Below are 18,853 nucleotides of genomic sequence, written 5' to 3' on the forward strand. Positions count from 1 at the left end.
TAGTAAGTTGCTTTTTTTTCTTGATAACTATGTGTAAAAAGATATCTTTAGAGATTAAGTAAATACTTTCAAAATCTAAAGTAATAAATATTAAATTTATTTATAATTTCCCCCCTTTTTTGGTAATTCAGGTGGACCGTACTTGCTAGATAAACATAACTGTCCTCCAGAGTTGAGTGACAGAGAACATATGAGGAGGAAATTAAGGATGGTCTTATCATCTTAAAAATGTGGATAAACCCTCCACAACTTCACCCACGAGGTGAGAGAAAACTTTCCCGAAAAGGAAAGAAGAAGAAAGAGGTCGGCCTCAAACGGTAAAATGTAAAAGAGTAAAAGTAAAAGCTTGGTCAATGGTCATATACCACCAGGCTGGCTACACCGCTGATTTCACTCTTAAACGGTAAATAACAGTTGGATCTTCCGCGACTTTCGTTGGCACAGTAAAACCACAAACAACCAATGAAAACAAACAAAAAATAAAACACTCCAATTTCCTCAAAATTACAAAACCAGCCACTCACATCCTTCTCTCTACCAACCTCTATATAAATCAAACCAAAACCTAAGAACTCGGTCGAAGAAGATAAAGAGAGTCTTAAGTTGAATTTAGAAACCACCGCAAGTCTCAACGTTTTATGGCGATTCGAGTCTCTCCACGACTCCTCCGAAACCCAAACCTAAACCAGATCAGAATCTTGAATTCCTCTTCCCCTGCAGCTTCAATCCTTGCCTCTGTTTCGCCTGACAATGAAACAGTGATTGTGAATTCTTTATCTTCATCATCATCATCAACATCAACCATATCTCCAAGATCGCTCTTGAATTTGGAAGATGATGAGAAGTTGTTTTCTTCGCTTTCGACCCTTCAGTTGATGAGATCGTCTATGAACCTTCACTTGGCTGCATTTGATCCTCTTGTTGATTTAGGGATATGGGTAATGAAATCTAGGCTTTTGGAGTCTTGGATTTGTAAGAAAGTTATATTGAAGACGGTAAAGCATACTTTTTATGAACATTTTTGTGCCGGCGAGAACTTGGAGGAAGCTAGTCGGACTCTTCAGAAGCTTTGGGATGATGGGTTAAGAGGAATTTTGGATTATGGGTTGGAAGATGCTGTTGATAATCAATCTTGTGATCGTAACTTGGTGGAGTTCCTTAAGACTGTTGAGTCTATCAAGTTGCTTCCACCTTCTTCGGCAAGTTCTCTTTCTCTCTCTCTCTCTTTCACACACACAATTAAGATTAAGATTCTATGAAGAGGATTCTGAAGTTCTATTTCAAAGGACTATTCGAAATTATTGTATAGAAAATAATGAAATTTTTATGGTAATTCAGATTCATCTAATTAATCATTTACATAGAAGGGGCCATAGCTTGATAGAATGGTAAAAGCTCAAACTGCCGCTATGAACATGCAGCTCTGAGTCTTAAGGGTGGTCACTTCCTGTAAAAAATGTCAAAAATTAGGACGGACATCTGGAATTCTAAACCCCTCAAAGGTTGGACAAGCACATGTTTACCATACTCAGGGAGTAACAAAATCTGATATTTAGAAGATACATGATAAAGAGTTGTGAATTGGTTAAGGGTTTTAAGTTGAATTCATGGTTATTTTGCAAACAGGTGAGCTTTGCTTGCGTGAAGATCACTGCAATTTGCCCTATAAAGCTACTTGAAAGAGTAAGTGATTTACTGAGATGGGAACTACAAGATCCTTCCTTTCATCTTCCATGGAAGGTTGATACACTGCCAATCCTCACCACTTCTAGCCCTCTCTATCATACACTCAAAAGACCGGAACCTCTTACACCAGAAGAGGAAAAAGATCTCCAACTAGCACACCAAAGATTGAATAAGCTCTGTGAGGAATGCCTTGAGAACAATGTTCCATTACTCGTCGATGCAGAATACACATTGGTTGAACCTGCAATCGACTACTTAACTTACTCAGCTGCTATCAAGTTTAACATGGACAACAATGTGATGGTTTTTGGGACAATTCAAGCTTACTTGAAAGATGCAAAAGAAAGGATAGTTCAAGCAACAGAAGCTGCTGAGAAAAGGGGAATTCCAATTGGTTTCAAACTGGTGAGAGGAGCCTATATGTCTAGTGAGAGTGCAATAGCTTCTTCATTAGGTGTTGCTCCTCCAATTCATCGAACCATTAAGGACACACATGACTGCTACAATGATTGCACTGCATTTATGCTGGAGAAGGTTGCCAAGAGATCTGGGGCGGTCGTTCTCGCCACTCATAACCTTGATTCTGGTAAAAGGCTCAATACCTTAGCTGATGACTTTTTACTACAAGTGTTAATACTAGTACTACCACCACAGAGTAGGATTGTAGTTGTCTTCAGTTTCATTGAATGTTATATTTGATTGTTCAATAGGTAGGGCAGCAGCAGTGAAGGCACAGTCCTTGGGGATTGGAAGAGGAAACCAGAAGTTGCAATTTGCTCAGTTGAAAGGAATGTCTGAAGCTTTGTCTTTTGGGTTAAGAAATGCAGGATTTCAAGTAAGCAAGTATTTGCCCTTTGGACCTGTAGAAAAGGTCATGCCTTACCTTCTCAGGAGAGCTGAAGAGAATAGAGGGCTCCTATCTGCTTCAACATTAGACAGACGGCTGATGAGGTATTTGTTTACCCATAGAGAAGAATCCATTTTAGCCATTTAACATTCGTTTATGTGGGTTTTAACATTTTCTTTTCCTTCACCTGGTGGGAACAAACAGGAAAGAGTTAGAGAGGAGATTCAAGACTGCAATTGTGGGAAGTGATACAGACAAAATGATGACTTCAATCAGCCATTAATCATCAAGCTTCTTGTTCATCTAATGACTTGTTACTGCAATGGCAATGAAACCTGTCAAATCTGTTCTCATGTTTGAACTGATAGCTCTTCTTCGGACTTGTAAATATGGTACCTAAAATGTATATGTGTTTTTTGTTAATGCATCGTCAATTAAATTTGTGAGGTATGTTCTCATGTTTGAGTTGATGGATTTTCTTCGGCCTTATGTAAATAGATTACATAAAATGTTTATGCTTTGTTAATGCAATGGCTATGTGATTTGTGAGATTGTTCTCATGTTTGAACTGATGGCTCTTTTTCCTACTTGTGTAAGTACAATACCTGAAATGCATAACTTATTAGACTTGGAAATAAATATTGCTCCCACGTAAAGAGAAGAAAGAAAGGAATAAGGGTAAAATAGTCCAATATACTTTTTTTAAAAATAGGGGTAAGTCTGTCAGTATCGGTTGAGACGGATCCTGAGCCAATGCCCCAATGCAACCAGTGCACATCACATGGCTGGCAGCACCTGGGCACATAGCCCTAACCGTCGGATGTGCACTGGGCACACTTGAGAGGATCTGATTCCTTAAAACTTTGCTCTCATCAAACAACAACTTGGATGGTTCCTAGGATGAGGTGCCAATGGAAAACAATACTGCAAATAATACCCATAAGCATGGCATAGGCTCTGTTGCAACGGGAACTGAAGAACTGAAGGGAAGGAAAATGAAAATTTCAAAATTCATAAAGAAATATTTATAATCATAATCTTACATGGTTTTTTTTTTTTTTTTTTTTGGTAAAAACGTATTTCACACGAAATGAAGACACGGAGTCAATCCTGGGTGTTGGCTACAACATGAGAAGATGTAGAGTGGAGGCTGAGCCGAGTTGACCCATCTGGCAATGTCCACCAATCTGCATCAGAAGAACTCTGCCAAGCTGTCATTGCTGACAGGGGTAAGTCTGCCATCTGAGCTAGTCGACACCTTTTGGATTATAACTTTGGCCTTTTAGAAATCGCAGTAAAAGATAGTCACCCCTCTCTCTTCCTGTCATTGCTGACATTTAAACTCACGAAGTTGAACCTCGGTTGGGAAGTGTGAACCTTGTTCTGTGAGCAACAATGGATAGAAGCATATCGGGCAGCACCCACATTTTCTCAGATTAAATTTTTTGAAGCCTTGAGCAGTTGAGCTTGTAGCTTCTGTTGATGCCTTGAGCTGCATCCTTTGTGAATTGCAGCCTCCGTAGTATGGTGTCCACGTGAGAATATCATTCCGTGAGGTGTTTTTTTTTTTTTTTTTTTTTTTTTTTTTAACATTTGCCGGGGGGGGTGAAGTGGGGAAGAAAGCAATGTTGTATACTTGTATAGCAGTCAGAGAGAGACTGGAATCGCATTTGCAATGATTGTTGCTGTAACAGGTGTGATACAGAGGGAATGATGGGGAAGAAGTAGACATAAAATGGCCAAAGCAACCCTCACTTGCATAAAATGAATTAAGACAGCAAAGGAATTCTGAGTCCAACAAAATTTGGGACTCATGCTAAAATTTCTCCATATTGCCGGGAGGTTAGCATTCTCTTCGCATTGATGCCAAACTATACAAGCAATGTAAAGCCCCCTGAATGATCAACAAAGTCCAAAAATTGATATTGATTGGCAATCTCAGTCATTCAATGGAAGTATAATATTATATATAGCCCTATCAAGTAGGATGTCCTTCAACAAAAAATTTAGGACAGGAAGGCTTAAAAATTACACAGAAGAAACTAGGAAGCAAAATTTTTCAATGGCCATCATGGGAAATGCTGCTATACCAATGTCACTTTAAAGATTAACTTTGCCCGTGATCCGAGGATTGTAGGACTAAGCATTTCCTCTCTTAGTGGAAAAAAAAATGCAGCATACTCTTAGGAAGAACATAATGGGCTCGCCCGAAAAGACAGAACCATCAAATGAGTGTTTGATAGCCCAGAGGCACTTGCAACCTGTCATTTCTCATGTCATCCCTTCTTTGCAGAGATGGCATCCATGGAAACAGTTTACCAAGTTCCTTGCTTATGGTACTACGAGTTGGCTGCCTATCATTTATCCCAAACTTTGCTCGTTCTACAGCCTCCATGATATCTTCCCTGGTTACAGTCTCTCCACCTGTTAAAACCAGAAAATTGAACATTAATTTCTCTTAACAAAGGGTGTCTCAATAGGAGGGCTTACAAGAATAGCAGAAGCCATATGTTTACCCATGAAAATCAAACTATTCAGTAGTTACTGCCTAACAATATACAGTGAAGAACAAGATTATGAACACGAAAAATATGCCTAATGAATGAAGGAGAAGCACTCCGTTCCAATTTACAAAAATAAAGGCGATATCTATAGCTGCAACAACTATAGAGGCATAAAACTTATGAGTCATAATATGAAACTATGGGAGAAGGTAATAGAAGCTCGCTTAAGAAGTGAAACTTATATCTCAAAGAACCAATTCGGTTTCATGCCTGGAAGATCCACTACAGAAGCGATCTACCTACTTAGGAGGCTTATGGAAAAAAGCCAGAACCTACAAGAGGGATCTTCATATGGTCTTCATTGACTTGGAAAAGGCCTACGACAGGGTTCCCAGAGACTTAATCTGGCAAGTTTTAGAGAAGAAAGAAGTGTCAAGTGGATACGTGGATATTATTAGAGACATGTATAGAGATGTGGTAACTAATGTGAGATCTGTGGGAGGTCAAGGTGCTGAGTTCCCAATTAACATCAGGTTACATCAATGATCCGCATTGAGCCCCTACCTATTTACACTTGTCATTGATGATTTAACTAAGAATATTCAAGGAGCGTCCCGTGGTGTATGCTTTTTGCAGATGATATTGTTCTAGTTGGTGAAACAGTGACAGAGATTAATGATAAGTTGGAACTATGGCAATATACTTTGGAATCGAGAGGTCTCAAGATAAGTAGAACGAAGACAGAATATATGAGGTGTAACTTCAGTAGATCAAGGATTGACAGCGAGGAAGTGAAAATTGAGGGAAGAGAGATCCTGCAAAGTGACTGTTTCAAGTATCTGGGCTCTACATTAAACAAATAAGGTGAGATTGATGATGATGTTTCCCACAAAATTAAAGTATAATGGATGAAATGGCGAGGGGCATCTAGAGTGTTATGTGATCGACGTATTCCTCTAAAGCTTAAAGGAAAATTCTACAGGACAGCCATAAGACCAGCTATGATGTATGGTGCAGAATGTTGGGCAATCAAGAAGCGTAACATAGATAAGTTGAGTGTGGCTGAGATGAGGATGTTGAGATGGATGTGCAGCAAAACCCTGAGAGATAGAATAAAAAATGACCAGGTTAGATCGGACTTTGGAGTTGCCCCAATTTAGGATAAGCTCAGAAAATGTCAGTTACGATGGTTTGGGCATGTCCAAAGGAGGCCCTTGGATGCCCCAGTACGGAGGAGTGACCAGCTGCAGACGAATGGAGCTTAAAGGGCTAGGGGCAGGCCAAAATTGACCATTGAGTTAATTAGTAGAGACATGCAAAAGTTAAGTCTTCACCAAAGTATGACATGTAACAGAGCTATCTAGAGGGCTAGGATTCGTGTTGCAAATGGTTCGTGAGTGGGATGCCCCAAAGAATGTTTTTTTTTTTTTTTAATCAAATACTGCGGATCCATGTAGCCGACCCCATTTAGTTGGGATAAGGCTAAGCTTTGTTATTGTTGTTGTTGTTGAACAAAATTGTATAAATACTACACATAATTACATAAACCTTCCATTAAGACAAGTAGTTACACCAATGCACTCAAGGGAATTGATCAACTAGTCATTTCATGAACCAACTCCCTCAAAGCATCCTGTATGGAGAATCGATCATTAAAGAGTCTCAACAACATGAAGCCTAACTGAGTCCTAAAAACCAGATGATGCATTACCCAAGCTACAAGAGAAGAGCCTGCAGCAGCATGAAGACCAGGGCCCCTATCTTGGTCCTGTGGTTTCTGACGTGAACCAATTTTTTGGTGCTGTTGTTCAGAGTCAGTTAGTTTTGGTTAGACTCAATTTTAAGATCCCAATGGGTTATTTGGGTCATGGGTTAAGTATTTTTGGGTTATCTATTGTGAAGGGCCAATTCTGTAAACCCAAGTACGAGGGGTTTGAGTGCTATACGAGATTAGGTATTAGTTTCTAATATCCATGTTTCAGTATTCTGGAAGGTTTAGGTTAGATTGGTTGCTTATTGGGTGAATGTTTATGTTTTGTACTTTTGCTAATGAACTGTTGAATCTAGTTTTAGAAGATATAATAAAAGCTTTGAAAATGTTTCTATTTTCAGATTCCTAGTTTATCAAGTCTAGAAATTCAGGGAAGTTTCTAATTAGTTGAGGGGTTTGTCCATAAATTAGTGGTCTGATATGCTATGTAATTAATCTGAAAAAAAAAAAAAAAAAAAAACCTATTCTGCCCAATTGTTCTGGGGATTTCAGGCTAGCTCAGTGGATTCTGAATGTTTACTTCTGTGGATTCAGAAGTGGTTTTGCTCTGATTCATCAAGGATCTGGTGGATTACTGAATATTTATCCCTTCTCTAATCAAAACAGGTCAGATCTCTCAATATTAATATCCTGTGATCTCTTTTCATCTGAATTGCTTAATCCTGCACATGCTAAATTCCATCTCTCCCTAACCCTGTTTTGTATTCTGATTTGTTATTCTTATAACTAGATTTCTGCTGTGGTTGATCTCACTTCATTGACCAGTTATCTAGTTTATGTCTCTGTTTTCAAAGCCAGAACAACTCCATCGATTTCAAAACTTTAGTTACCATTCTATTTTCTGAAACTCCAGTTTTTTAAAACTAATTTAATTCTGTTTTTTTGTTTACAGCCTCAGTTGGCTATTTTATCATTAAAAATTTTCATTGCTTAAATTCTGTTCTAGAACCCCTTAATGGCTACTGACTTCTATTTTCTGATAAGGATTCTATTTTCCTATTTTAAATTGGTTTCTTCAATATCAGAAAATTTGGCTGTTGGATTTGCATTAAATTTTCATGAAATATTCTCCCAACTGAACTAGCCATTCAACCAGAATTTTATGAGCATCCATTCTGTGTCTGCTGTTGTTGAAATTCTCTGTTTGCTGGTCTGGTTCCTACCTACTTGCGCTTCTGATTTATATGAGGTTTCCTAAGCTTAATCTCTTACGTAATTAGTTAATCCCATCCCATTTCTTGAAGCCTTTCAAAAGAACATCCAAATCAAAACTAAAATAATAAATTCACACTAAAACGGTATCTGGTGAACAAATTAAAAAATTATAGCAAATGACACACTATTCAATTCAGGCTAAATGTATCTTTTTTCTTCAATCAGCTTTATTCAAAGCCATACTTGTCAGTAGTCCTAAGCAATGCATGTCTTTCCTCACCACTTATCGTAGAGTCATTTTAGGTCTACCTTAACTCTTCTAGCTCCTTCAATCTGAATCAAATCACCCTTCCGTACTGGAGCATTCAAAGGCTTCCGTTGCACATAGCCATACTGCCTCAAATGACCTTCTTGTAACTTATCACATATCAGAGCTACTCCTAAATTATCTCTAATTTGTTCATTCCTTATTTTATCTTTTTCTAGTTTACCATGGGAGTAAGAAATTTATGAAAAATCTTAATACCAAAATCTCTTCATTCTTTGCAACACCTAATCAAAACCATTGGTTTCTCCCCATCTTAAATTAGGCTTTTTTTTTTTTTTTTTTTTTTCCACCAGGGAAAGAAAAAAACTGAGGGATGTTTCTGCTTTATTTCACTGTAAAGAAATGGTTTGTTTGTTCAATAATTTTTCATGAGAGCATGACAGAAATGGTCTTCCAATTTTGAATTGGGATTGGTTGAGAATCAATATTCTGTTTATATTGTCTCCTTCAAAGCTGATGTCATGTTTCGTACACTATGAAAACAAATTTACAACTAGGAATTGAATAGTCTGAGAGCTCTTGATAGTCAATGAAAAAAGAATACACTCTACTATAGAAAACAATAAGCCAAATAACAAGCTGTTGATTTTGGAATGGGAAAAAGCAGGGATGAGGGAAAAAGGAAATTGGTTAAGAGTCCAAGAAAATTTTGCAGCAATGAAATAATTTGAGCATTTTTAATCTTTCAAAATGTACGAAATAATTTTAAGGATTGGAGTGTATAAAGACTAAACAAAGCATATTATTTTTAAGGGGAAGAAAAATTTGAAATAAGAAAATATGAATTTGGTGGGAAGTGGAGGAAATGACAGTTCTAGATATGAAATGGAAATTTCAGTTCATTTTGGGTTTTAAAGTAGTTTCAGTTTCTTTTTTTTTTTTTTGGTTTGGGGGGTGGGGGGTGGTCTCGAAAACCAGCTGACTCACCAAATTTGATTGGTATACATGGTCACCTGGTCAAACCAAAATCCACTTGGCCAAAAATATCACGGGAATGGATTTCAGAAACATTGGTAGATAGTCGCTACGTTAGTGAGTTGTCATGGCCAGTAGAACAGGTCTAACATTGCCAGGGAGGGCCACAAAGTGTATGCAAGAGAATTTCCAGATTGCCAACCTTTTTCTTCTTACAGCTGAAACTTTCAAGCGAAGCTGACCAGTTATAAGTTGCAAATCCTTCCATGCAAACCATGTATCCACTAGATTGTGATTTGTGAGTTCATCAATGATCGCAAATGTGATGTCTTTGACCTCTTCTACTCTCCTAAGCCCTAGCTATTGGATAATAACTTGAATTTGCAAGATCAGTCAAATAAAAGTCCAACACACCTCTGCGAGCAGCAAGCAGAGCAGCTTCATTGACAATGTTAGCTAGATCAGCACCTACAAAGCCCCGAGTGAGAGATGCCACCAAAAAGCAAATAAGATCTGAATCTTCCTCCAAAGGAACTCCCCTCAAATGTACAGCCAGAATCTTTCTCCTCCCATCTTCATCTGGTTCCCCTACGAATACTTTTCGTGAGAAGCGACCGGGACGACAGAGAGCCGGATCTAGTGCTTCTGGTCTATTAGTTGCTGCAATAACAATGACTTTCATGTCCGATTCAAATCCATCCATCTCTGTCAATAGCTGTGAAAAAAAAAAACAATATTTCTCTGTCAAATTTGGAAATGGAATTGCCCAAGATATTATAAGAGACACAACAGAATTGAAAGGTCAAAATTTGCCTGGTTTAGAGTTTGGTCCCTTTCGTCGTTAAAACTACGACCACGCTTTCCTCCCACAGCATCGAGCTCATCAATAAATATTATTGATGGTGCACATTTTCTTGCCATGTTAAAAATGTCTCTAATGCGTGATGCTCCTCTTCCAACAAATAATTCTACAAATTCACTGGCAGAAACCGCAAAAAATGGCACCCCTGCTTCTCCAGCCACCGCACGAGCAAGTAATGTTTTCCCTGTTCCAGGTGGACCAACAAGCAGGACACCTCTGGGTAACTTTGCTCCCAATTTGCTGTAGTTGATAGCCCCTTGCAGACACAACACTATCTATAAAGACACAAAAAGGGGAAAAATTGAAGTTTCAAATGTATAAGAAAAAATCTGAATAACAGATACATAAAAATATATTGACCTTTGGTATGGTTCAAACAGGTAAGAAGATGGACAACATATTTACTCATGGTATCAATTGCATTTATTCATCATGATGTGGAAAAAGATCCAGATTCTTTAAGGGAAAGAAGCAGCACAATTACAAGTTTAATGATGAGCAAGAAACTACTATCCTTAGAAAGCATCTAGAAAATTAATATTGCAAAATACCACAAAGCAGAATAGTATATTGAAAATACTGAAACTCCCATGTTAGATCAGATAAATATCCCTCAAGTAATTTAAATGACTACTTTAACTTTGGCTATTTATTGCATAATGCATTCAATTGCATTCGGTGCTATTTGTCGGGTAAGCATGTAACTATTGTAAAAGTTTACACCGCTAATGGTTGTGTCAATAGGGGTATTTATGTAATGCTAATGTTTTTTATGTTTCAGGGGTATATGGTTCCTAGCTTTTACACGGTAAAGAGTTTTATGTAATTGAGCATTATTATTATTAAGTAATATAAATATATCTTATGCTGACTGATTAGGGTAACACAAGATCCTAATTGATAAGCCCCTGTTTTCTCCTCTATTTTCTCGTCTTCTTCTTGATGAAGGAAAGCTTCCATGGATTGACCCAAAACCATTTGGGAATCCGGATGGAGATGAACCGGATCGAATTGGGATGTTGGGTTCAATAGGATATTTTAGTTTATCTATTTATTTGGGTTTTATTATTTATTTCATCTTGTAATCTTTTAATCGGCTAGAGTTCCTTCCACTTTTTAGTGGAAGAGTTTGATTTCATTATGAGATAGATCTTTCAATTTCAGTTTTAGATTACAATTAGGAGACTTTTGATTTTCTTTTATAAAATACAAATCAAACGATGGGGAGATTGAAAAGATGAATTGACTTGGTTGTCATGTTGATCTGGTATCAGTTGAGAAACCTGAGGTTTCCCTATTTTTCTGTTCTCACTTGGGTTTTTCTTGCTTTATCAGACCCTAGCCTTCCTACTCAACCTTCCACTACTAAACTTTCCATAATCATCCAGCCACTGCCTTCCATCTTAGAGGCTTAAACCCTAGGTTTTTCTTTGTGCCTAAAACAGTCATCTACCCTTTTAAACACAGATTCAGTCCCTTTCATCTTAAAGGCTTAAACCATAGTTTTTGAAGTAATAAGTGAGTACAGCTAGTGTGAGTTCAATTTTCATTCTTCGTGATAGTTTCAGAATGTGTCTTTAAGCCTATAATTAGTTTACCAAAGATATTGTAGCGTTGTAAGTCGAACTACAATAACCAGCTGAACCATAATAGGAATCATAAAAGATGAGAATCGATCTCACTGCTCCTCCCACATTTTCTGTCCCAAAACTGTATATATTTCAATACAATGTCCATTTGGGGGCAGAGCCGCAGAAGGTCCCTTTTTTTCCTTTCTTTGGGTGTGTGTGTGTGTGTGTGTGTGTGTGTGGAAGGGATGTACATTTGAAATTTGACATCAAAAGAATTGTAGGCTTACCTCCATAAGTTCCAGTTTAGCAGCATCAACACCCTCCACATCTTCAAAGCCGACTGTCTGATTGGTGGGCCTCCGCTTTTTCACAGGACTATTGGCAGCAGAAAGTTGACGGTACAGCAACCACATTAAAGGAGTTAAAGGGATCCACAGAGAAAGCACAGTTATTAAAATGCTTCGCATTAACACAAACACTGATTGAGGAACTGAGCTATAAGTAGTTCCCCTTTCTCTCATCAAGCTTAGAAGAAAATTCTCATCATGATCTATCTTTCTAGTGGAGTATTGCCACTCTGGAGCAGATCGGGCTCTTGAAAATCTTCTCAACACATTGTTACCTATCACTGTTTGAATTTTAGTTCCATCTTTCCCAGCCACAATATCATTCTCAGTAACACTCGGAGTAGTTTCTGAAGGTGGTTGATGTTCCATCTGAGCATTCTCAGGACCCATCTGAGTGTTCTCAGGACCCTGATATTTGATGTTGTAGAATATACGGCGAGACCCCTCTTCAAAGATTACTTTTGATACAGACCCACTCTGAAGATTCATTATCAAGTCCGAGTATGGAACAATCTTTGGTGATGGCATTGCAGTTAATTTGAGAAACAAGTAGCACAAACCCAAGGCTACAGAAATAGAAGTGGAGAGGGTTACCCCCTTCAAGTTTTTACGCAAGAAAGTCCCAAATTCATTTAGCGATGCCCGGGATGAAACACTTTTCAGTCTCATTGATAGCAAACGTAATCTTGAGCGCAATCTCAACGAGAAACGCATTTTCTTCTCATACTTATCTCTTTTGCCCAAATGAATTTTCTCGTTTCCACTGTTTCTATTGACCACAGACCTGATTATTCTATTAGATGCCAACCCAGATCGAGATTTATAGCAACACTGATGACCGAATGAAGATAAAGATGGTGAACTAGAACAGGAAAGAAAATCTGAAGCAGAAAGACGTTTAAAAGTCCCAGAAAGGTTGGGTTTTCTCAATTGAGTTCTGAAACTGTTTCTACTGAAGAAAATTGTTGATTGATTGAAACATGAGACCTGATTACCAGAACCACCACAAGCGGGTATAATGGAAAACAGAGCCATTTTCTTATTTTCCAAGAAATAGACAGATACTTGAATTCAACCACTCAATCCGAGAAACCCATTTACTTTCGGTATTCAGGATTGAATTTCTTCCTCACAAAGGGTCAGAATTGTTCTGTTTATTAAGAAACGATTGAAACATTGAATCCAAATACGAAAGACCTTATGTAAGAAACCTCTAAGAAATTTGGAGCCGAATGAATTGAGGGCGAAGAAGTACCTGGTTTCCTTGTTGGGGGGCGAGGGAAAGTGAGAATTTGAAGTTTCTAGCGATGAAGACCGAGGGTATCTGTTTTGTCCTTTTGAGTTCTCTCACGGCTTATCTACAGCAACTTCCCAAGAACTCTGGGTACCGAGGAGGTGAAAGAGAAAAAAGGGTTGTGAATGGTGTGATGCAATCTCGTTATCGTATCGGTCGGGCCCGAAACCGAAACTATGCTGATATGGACCGGCCATGCCCCTTTTTTTTTTCTTTTTTCTTTCTTTTTTAAAAATGGTGTTTTGATATTGAATCGGTTTGATTCAGTCGATCTGTGCTGGCATGACATGGTGATTTAAAACAGTAATGGTGAGAGTGATGATCAGACTTTTATTAAACGCATAATTGGTGATAGAAGCTATCGATGTTGAGTTGAAGAATATTCCAACGATTTTAGTGTTTTTATCTAGAAATTGGCCATATCAACTTGTCAAAAATTGGATTTGTGATGGCTGATTTCCATATGATGGAGGGGTACGGCAATGAAAAAATATATGAAAAAGACTTCAATAAAAAGGCGAAAATTTTCTTTCATCATAGAGAATTAATTCCTTCAAATGTGCAGGGACCATGTGTTTGGAGTGGATGCTTAAATTATATTTAACCCCCTTATTTATTATGTCAAAACTACCTTTTCCTGGGGCAATGTAATATCACTGGAGTGATTATTCTTGAATAGCTAAGAGCATCTGAGCACTTGTCCCGAGGTCATCTTGTTGATGAAAGGAATTAAGGTTGGTAGATTGTATATATTGCAGAGTATTACAGTCACTGGCTTTGTTGCAATAACTTTATCATTTATGTTTAAATCGGATATCACAAATTTATAGCACATGATGTTATGCCATATGAGCGAAAGAGGGATTACATTATTAAAGTAAAAGGGTTTGTTGTGTGATCAGAGGACAAGAAAATCTGACCAAGAAAAATGAAGCTCTGATACTAGTTTGTTATAGCAAACACCAACAAATAAGAAAATAAACAAACATAGATCCGCACAATACAGAGATTTAATAAGGTTCACACATTGATATATTATGATACGTCTTCGAACGAATAATGAAATGTTTCACTATGTAGAAAAGAGATTACACCCAAACAGTGACGAAAAAATTTGCTATGATACCAGTTTGTTACAACACAAAGTTTTCCAAAACTATTTCGTGGACAGGCAAAATTTTTAAGGAGAGGTATATAAAATATACGAAAACCAAATATCCAATCTGCACAATATCTTTCAGAATAAAATTTTCGATGAGTGGACTCTTAAGGAAATGTAATGAAGAATTTGCTCAAAAACGGAAAGGCCCCGAAAAAGGAAACGGAATGTGAAACAAGCATTTCTGGATCCACCAGATTAGTTTCGAAAGAGTCTTTTGGTAAATTCGATAACTTGACTTTTAAGCTTTTGTTTTTCAATTGAAAACTATCTGCATTTTTTTTCTTTGATATACTTGTTTTATCTGCATTTTTTTTCTTGCATTATGGAATATGCAGGTCATTGGTGGAATCTTTTTTTTTTTTACCATTCCATCGTATCTTTTGTATCTGACTTGAATTTCTAGCCAAGTACTGATGATGGAAATGATGAAGTTTCATCCTATGTGTTGATAACAAAGTAGTGTAATTTGTATTAAGCTCTTGTAAACTTTCACTTCCTTGTAGAGTTTGTACTTTCTTTCTGCTGTTTCTAGCCAAGTACTGATATTGAAAATGATGTAGTTACATCCTACGTGTTGATAAATTCCTTGTGGAGTTGTACTTTCTTTCTATTGTAGAGTATAAAAATTTAAACAAGACGTGGTCCAAACTTACTAGAATTTGTAATGGCTTCAATCTTGTTAATCAATTTAGAGGCTAAAGAAGGTTTAGAAGGCTCCAAATGTATTAAAATTTCACTTCGCTCTGTAGTAGGCTTTGTTTTGTTGATTTGACTTCTTTTAAATTAAACCTATCATTAATTAGAAGTTCAGAACTGTTGGTAGAAATTAGAATGACTTAAAACCTCCATAAACCTCAAAACTAAAAGTGAACGAAAGAATTAAGGCAAAGGCTAGTACTGACCATAATTTTTTAAGAGCAGGCCGCATTAGAGGTTCAACTGGAACCAGCCACTTTTGTCAGCTTAGTCCAAAAGCCCACGACAGGATCTAACCATCCATAACCATAGAAACCAAGCTCACAACTCACTCCCACTAGTATAAACATGCAACTAGAGTACAACAACAATAACAACAACAAACTCAGCCTTATCCCAGTTAATGGGGTCGACTACATGGATCCGTGCAAAACAAAAATCTAAAAACAGTTCAAACAGCATAGTTCACTTAATCGTAAATTGGTTAGAGCATAATTGTAGGAGATAAAATGCTCACTTCATGGAAAACTGAAATCATAACGTCAAGCCAGTGGAAGGACGAAGGATTCACGCCACAAGTTTGCATTACATTAATTTAAAAGTGTGAGTGCTAAGAGTGTGTATTCGGTTATAGTTTGGATAAAATTCGATTCGCTTGAATTATTCGTGAATTTAAAAAAAAAAAATCTATTAAGTCAAGATTTTTTCAGAAATTTTTATTTGATTTGAATACAGACTGAATTATTCATAAAATTTGACAAAATTCTGTTCGGCCGACCGAGAATTAAATAACTAAGAGCCAGGGTAATTTTTTTTACTTTTGAATTTTAGGCCCTCAAACCAAGGCCCCACCATTTCCAACCAGCCAAATGGAGTTGAGTGGTCTAGCATGCATACAGGCATTAAAAAAAGTGGGGGAGTGTCTTTTCACCACCCCACGTGTCCGGGCATAAGAGCACACAAACAAGTAACATTCTCACATTCTCTTTCGCCTTTATTCTACTTTAACTTTCACTGTCCCCAATTTTATTCAATTTTCAATTCAACAAAGTCGATCATCTTTATCATGAGATGAGTTTTTTGCAAACCGTAGTTACTTCAGCCTTAAGCTAATGTGCCATTGTAATCGAACCTATTAATGCAATTAAAAAAAACTGAAATCTGTCAAGAGGCGTACCTAATTTGTTACCTTTACATACCATGTCTTTCTCTATAATCTGGTTTTGATTTGTAGTTTCCATATTTCAGAATCTAAGAAAAAAAAAATTCAGAGACAATAGAAGGATAGCCAGTAGTAATGAATCCTGGTAGTACCATTGAAGTACAATGGCATTGCTAGAAATGATGAGCTACATATGGTATTGCAGAACTTGCCAGGAGCATGAACAATAACTTCAGAGTAAGTCTTACATGACTGGTTCAGTGGCTGGTTACACTTGCACCCCTTTTCTTTTCATTCCTTGATCATACCCCACTTTGGAATATATATATATATATATATATATAGAAAGAAAAATTAGTCAACCACCATGACTAGGGAATGCAGTCGAAAGGCACTTTACAATTGCTCAAGACTTGTTAACCATTGCCTTGTAGCAATTCAACAATGTCATTGAGTGTCAGGAGTCAGGACAGTGTTGAAAAGCCATCAATTGTCAATCCTGTGTAGCTTGGATGGTTCACTTACATTCAGTACAGAAACAGAGATGCTCAAAATAAGAAAATGAAATTGCTTTATGCCAGGAATTTCGGGGTCAATGGTATAAACATGAACTACCAGTTGCTACAATTATGTATGCTCATGAGGGAAGACAAGGTATAACAGTTTTTTTTTCCAATCCTCCTCTTTTTTCCCCCTATATTCATTTCTATTTGTGGTTATCCACTAGATACTAAAACCATGTCCTTCCAGTTTTCTCATCCTTGCAAGTTGTCATGGCTCAGGTAATTAACCACAAATCAACTTAACAATATATACCAACCACGGGAGGACTGACTTGGTCAAAATAAAGAGACTAACTGAATTCATCACTTCAGTGACTGTTCCTTGCTCTCCTTGCTGCGAAAAGTTGGCGAAGGAAAGAGAACTTCCCTCTTGCACGTGCAGATGACTCAGTGATCACACCATCACGACTTGGTGCTGCTACCTTGGAGGCATCTGATTCAGGTAAGGGAGGTGTGAGCGTGAAAAGGAATTGGTTGAGCATGCGGATGATCTGGCTGAAGCTGGGCCGAACATTAGGGTCCTCAACCCAACATGATTGTATGATGAATGCAAGATCAGGAGATAAGTCCTCAGGCAAACTCGGCCTCACCTGCTGCTCTTCCAAATGACAAGACATGGTCAACTTGTTAGATATGAAAGAACCATTGAGTTCCCAATTGCCAACACACAACACCACCCACCCACCAAAAAAAATGAGAGCATAGTCCAGCATGCAAAACAGGGACTCACATTTAACTACATAAAAGGTTTTTTTTTTTTTTTGGGGGGGGGGGGTGGCGAGGGAACATTTCCAGCGCATATGATGAAAAATTTCGGCAAAATTGCAACCATTTCTAAGTCAATACCACCAAAGTCTAAACTGAAGCCTCTGGAAATTGCTGTTTTGGAGTATAACCCAGTTCTCTAAAGCTTTCATCAATAGGAAGTGTTGACACAGAGATTAGGTGTCAGAAATAGAAAAAATAGGTAAATTTCACAATACAAAGTCATCCTTCCAGATATCTATATCTAAACAATTCATCATCATTTGTTCATATACAAAAAAGATAGTATAAATAGCCGAGACTTATATAAGCAATTGTGTACAAGGATACTGATGTGACAACCCTCGTGAAAAATTATTACAATACCACAGAAATTAAACCTCAATTTAAATACTGACTACTATACAGAACTTCTCGTTTTTGGACATTATTATTCCATAACTAACTAGCTGCATTTACATGCATTATAACTGTTTACATCTGAGGTTTCTACATCAATGGTCCAAATTTTGATATCATCACAAGCACATACGGAAAAAAAAATGAGTCATGACATAAATTTCTCTGGTGGAAAAAAGCAATTATTTTGTCCAACATCACTACTTGATAATATGATGAAATCACTCACACAATATCACTTTTTTTGACCAACTTGAAACATCTGCCAGTGAAACAAAATTTCTAACATATAGATCCTTGCAATCATCAAACAAGGTGAATACCAAGGATTAAGCATCATAAGGCAACCGATCAAAACCTAAACTTTAATTCACAGGATCATAGCAACAACTGATAAGGCTTCAGGAATAGATAGGAATACAGGTTCCTTGAAACCACTAGCAACCTTATGCCAAATAAGTGGGAAAATAACGAATCTCTCTCCTCACCTTAAAGGCAGCAGCATAAGCAGCCTGCAAGTTTGACATGCCTTCAAATGGCATTCGGTTAGTCAACAACTCCCATAGGACAATTCCAAAGCTATAGACATCAACCTTGTTGTTGTAATGCTTCTTCTCTCCCTGACGCAAAGTCACAGTGCTGTATAACTGCAAGGTCACACTGATTTCTGGTAAAAGCAGTGTTTATGGCAATTAAAGAGGTAAAGAGAGAAATTTTGGAGAAACTTAAGTGTTGTTGGCATCTCAATGTTTTGGAAATATAGGCAGTTCCTCAGGAGAACTGTATACCCAAAATGTGTAGAAAAAAAAAAAAAAAAAAAAAAAAA

General features: G+C 37.4%; 3 protein-coding genes across 4 annotated transcripts in view; 1 reads left to right on the top strand and 2 right to left on the bottom strand.

The window, feature by feature from the left end:
- Positions 1-568: 568 nt before the first annotated feature.
- LOC122088372 (proline dehydrogenase 2, mitochondrial-like) lies at positions 569-3,082 on the top strand. The gene is made up of 4 exons (XM_042657624.1): positions 569-1,199; positions 1,627-2,272; positions 2,397-2,637; positions 2,738-3,082. Exons 1-4 carry the CDS (start codon positions 639-641, stop codon positions 2,814-2,816), a joined length of 1,527 nt encoding a protein of 508 aa, XP_042513558.1. The 5' UTR covers positions 569-638; the 3' UTR covers positions 2,817-3,082.
- Positions 3,083-4,432: 1,350 nt separating this feature from the next.
- Positions 4,433-13,380, bottom strand: LOC122087945 (probable inactive ATP-dependent zinc metalloprotease FTSHI 3, chloroplastic). The gene is made up of 4 exons (XM_042657078.1): positions 11,927-13,380; positions 10,020-10,343; positions 9,621-9,921; positions 4,433-4,957 (listed from the first exon to the last, which is right to left on the bottom strand). The coding sequence occupies exons 1-4, from the start codon at positions 13,019-13,021 to the stop codon at positions 4,758-4,760; spliced, it is 1,920 nt and encodes a 639-aa protein (XP_042513012.1). The 5' UTR covers positions 13,022-13,380; the 3' UTR covers positions 4,433-4,757.
- Positions 13,381-16,773: 3,393 nt separating this feature from the next.
- Positions 16,774-18,853, bottom strand: part of LOC122089296 (serine/threonine-protein kinase STY13-like) — an 8,798-nt gene continuing 6,718 nt past the window's right edge. The window contains exons 5-6 of one of the 2 annotated variants that reach the window (XM_042658899.1): positions 18,516-18,674; positions 16,774-17,456 (exon numbers count right to left, since the gene is read on the bottom strand). In XM_042658899.1, coding sequence (XP_042514833.1) covers positions 17,172-17,456; positions 18,516-18,674 — 444 coding nt within the window. In that variant the 3' untranslated portion in view covers positions 16,774-17,171. The remainder of the gene's footprint in view (positions 17,457-18,515; positions 18,675-18,853) is intronic. The other variant, XM_042658900.1, reaches the window with a different exon arrangement.

This window comes from Macadamia integrifolia, chromosome 9, assembly GCF_013358625.1.
Source record: "Macadamia integrifolia cultivar HAES 741 chromosome 9, SCU_Mint_v3, whole genome shotgun sequence".
In the NCBI taxonomy this organism is placed as follows: Eukaryota; Viridiplantae; Streptophyta; class Magnoliopsida; order Proteales; family Proteaceae; genus Macadamia; species Macadamia integrifolia.